The sequence below is a fragment of the Cicer arietinum genome, chromosome 5, assembly GCF_000331145.2.
Source record: "Cicer arietinum cultivar CDC Frontier isolate Library 1 chromosome 5, Cicar.CDCFrontier_v2.0, whole genome shotgun sequence".
Classification (NCBI taxonomy): Eukaryota; Viridiplantae; Streptophyta; class Magnoliopsida; order Fabales; family Fabaceae; genus Cicer; species Cicer arietinum.
Genome location: NC_021164.2, coordinates 34,779,347 through 34,781,692, shown reverse-complemented (window position 1 = coordinate 34,781,692; position 2,346 = coordinate 34,779,347). Strand labels below are relative to the sequence as shown.

The 2,346-nt window shown below is 38.7% G+C and overlaps 1 protein-coding gene across 1 annotated transcript in view; it reads left to right on the top strand.

The window, feature by feature from the left end:
• LOC140920427 (uncharacterized) overlaps positions 1-2,346 on the top strand; it is an 8,098-nt gene that overhangs the window by 1,169 nt on the left and 4,583 nt on the right. Inside the window, exons 2-7 of the mRNA XM_073368701.1 lie at positions 3-53; positions 146-336; positions 382-886; positions 1,001-1,105; positions 1,188-1,633; positions 1,808-2,303. Coding sequence (XP_073224802.1) covers positions 3-53; positions 146-336; positions 382-886; positions 1,001-1,105; positions 1,188-1,633; positions 1,808-2,303 — 1,794 coding nt within the window. The remainder of the gene's footprint in view (positions 1-2; positions 54-145; positions 337-381; positions 887-1,000; positions 1,106-1,187; positions 1,634-1,807; positions 2,304-2,346) is intronic.

Below are 2,346 nucleotides of genomic sequence, written 5' to 3'. Positions count from 1 at the left end.
AGTCTTTGCCCTCAGTGGTGCAGGAGCGTCTGAGAAAGACAACTTGATCCAAGGTACATGTGTCATAAGTGATACTCCTTTATTTATGCTATTTGATTGTGGTGCCACTCATTCCTTTGTGTCTCTTGACTGTTTAGACGTTTAGGACTACCTGTATCTCATTTGCAGTATGATTTGATTATGAATACCCAAACTAGTGATTATGTTGATACCTCTAGTGTTTGTCTTGACATTTCTATCCATGTGTATGGAAGGGACTTCCGAGTTGACTTAGTGTGTTTACCTTTGTGTCTGGTTGATGTGATTATTGGTATGGATTGGCTATCTGCCAACCGTGTAGATTTTTTTAGTAAAACCATTGAATTCATGGAGTCATGAGAGAGGGATAAGTCCAACAATATATCCGCCGACCAAGTGAAGGCACTCTTGAAAGAAGATGCCCAGTTATACATGATCCTAGCCTCGTTGGAATTTGAAGAAAAAGTGGTAATACGAGATGTTCCTATTGTGTGCGAATTCCCTGAAGTATTCCCTCAAGATGTCACTAGTTTACCACCAGAGCGTGAGATTGAGTTTAGCATTGACCTTGTACCAGGTACTGGACCCATATCCATGGCACCATATAGGATGTCTCCCTTAGAATTGTCTGAGCTTAAGAATCAATTGGAAGATCTTTTAGATAAACAATTTATAAGGCCTAGTGTTTCACCACAGGATGCACCTGTGTTGTTGGTTAAGAAGAATGATGGGTCTATGAGGTTATGTGTGGATTACCGTCGACTTAATAAAGTGACAATCAAGAATAAGTATCTGCTACCTAGGATAGATGACCTTATGGATCAATTTAGAGGATCATGTGTGTTTAGTAAGATCGATCTGCGATCAGGTTAGCATCAGATCCGAGTGAAGCCTTCTGATATCCCTAAGACCGCCTTTAGGACCTGTTATGGCCATTACGAGTATTTGGTTATGCCTTTTGGTGTGACTAATGCACCAGCAGTGTTTATGGATTACATGAATCGGATCTTTCATCCTTACCTAGACTCTTTTGTGGTTGTGTGTATAGATGATATCTTAGTGTACTCTAAGACTAAGGAAAAGCATGGTGAATACTTAAGGATAGTCTTGAAAACCCTTAAGGAGAAAAAAATTATTTGCCAAGTTGTCTAAGTGTGAATTTTGGTTAGAAGAAGTAAGTTTCCTAGGACATACAATTTCAAAAGGTGGAATAGTTGTTGATCCTGCAAAAGTGGAGAGTGTCTTAGAATGGAAAGCACCTAAATCACTGACTGAGATTAGAAATTTCCTAGGATTGGCAGGTTATTATCGTAGGTTCATAGAAGGATTCTCCAAGTTGGCCTTACCTTTAACTAAGTTGACCCGAAAAGGGGAATTGTTCGTGTGGGATACCCATTGTGAGAATAGTTTCCAAGAGCTTAAGAAACGATTGACCTCTTCACCAATCTTAGTATTACCTGACCTGAGTGAACCCTTTGTAGTATATTGTGATGCGTGTGGTTCCCGATTAGGTGGAGTACTTATACAGGATGGGAAGGTGGTAGCATATGCTTCTAGGCAACTGAAGATTCATGAGAGGAACTACCCTACCCATGACCTAGAACTAGCAGCAGTTGTCTTTTTACTTAAGATGTGGAGACATTATTTATATGGATCTAGATTTGAGGTTTTTAGTGATCATAAGAGCCTTAAGTATCTTTTTGATCATAAGGAGTTGAACATGAGACAACGTAGGTGGATGGAATTTCTTAAAGATTTTGATTTTGAGCTTAATTATCATCCTGGAAAGGCCAATGTAGTGGCTGATGCCTTGAGTAGGAAGACTTTGAGTGTGTCCGCTTTAATGGTTAAGCATAGTGAGTTGTTGGAACAGTTTAGAGACCTTAGTTTAGTTTGGGAAGTGACACCAGAAAGTATTAAATTGGGAATGTTGAAGGTAACTAGTGGACTATTGGAAGAGATTGAAAAGAATCAGAAATTGGATTTATACCTTTTAGATAAGTTACAGTCGATTGACCAAGGGAGAGAACCTGATTTTAAAATCGGTGTGGATGAAATTTTGAGATTTAAGGAGAGAATTTGTGTTCCCGATGTAGAGGAGTTAAGAAAGATGATCTTAGAGGAAGGACACAGGAGTTGTCTAAGTATTCACCTTGGAGCCACAAAGATGTATAAAGACCTCAAGAAGATATTTTGGTGGCATAAAATGAAAAAAGATGTTGGTGAATTTGTGTATGCTTGTTTGAACTTTCAAAAATCTAAAGTAGAACACCAAAAACCTTCAGGTTTGATGCAACCTTTGAATATTCCCCGAATGTAAGTGGGATA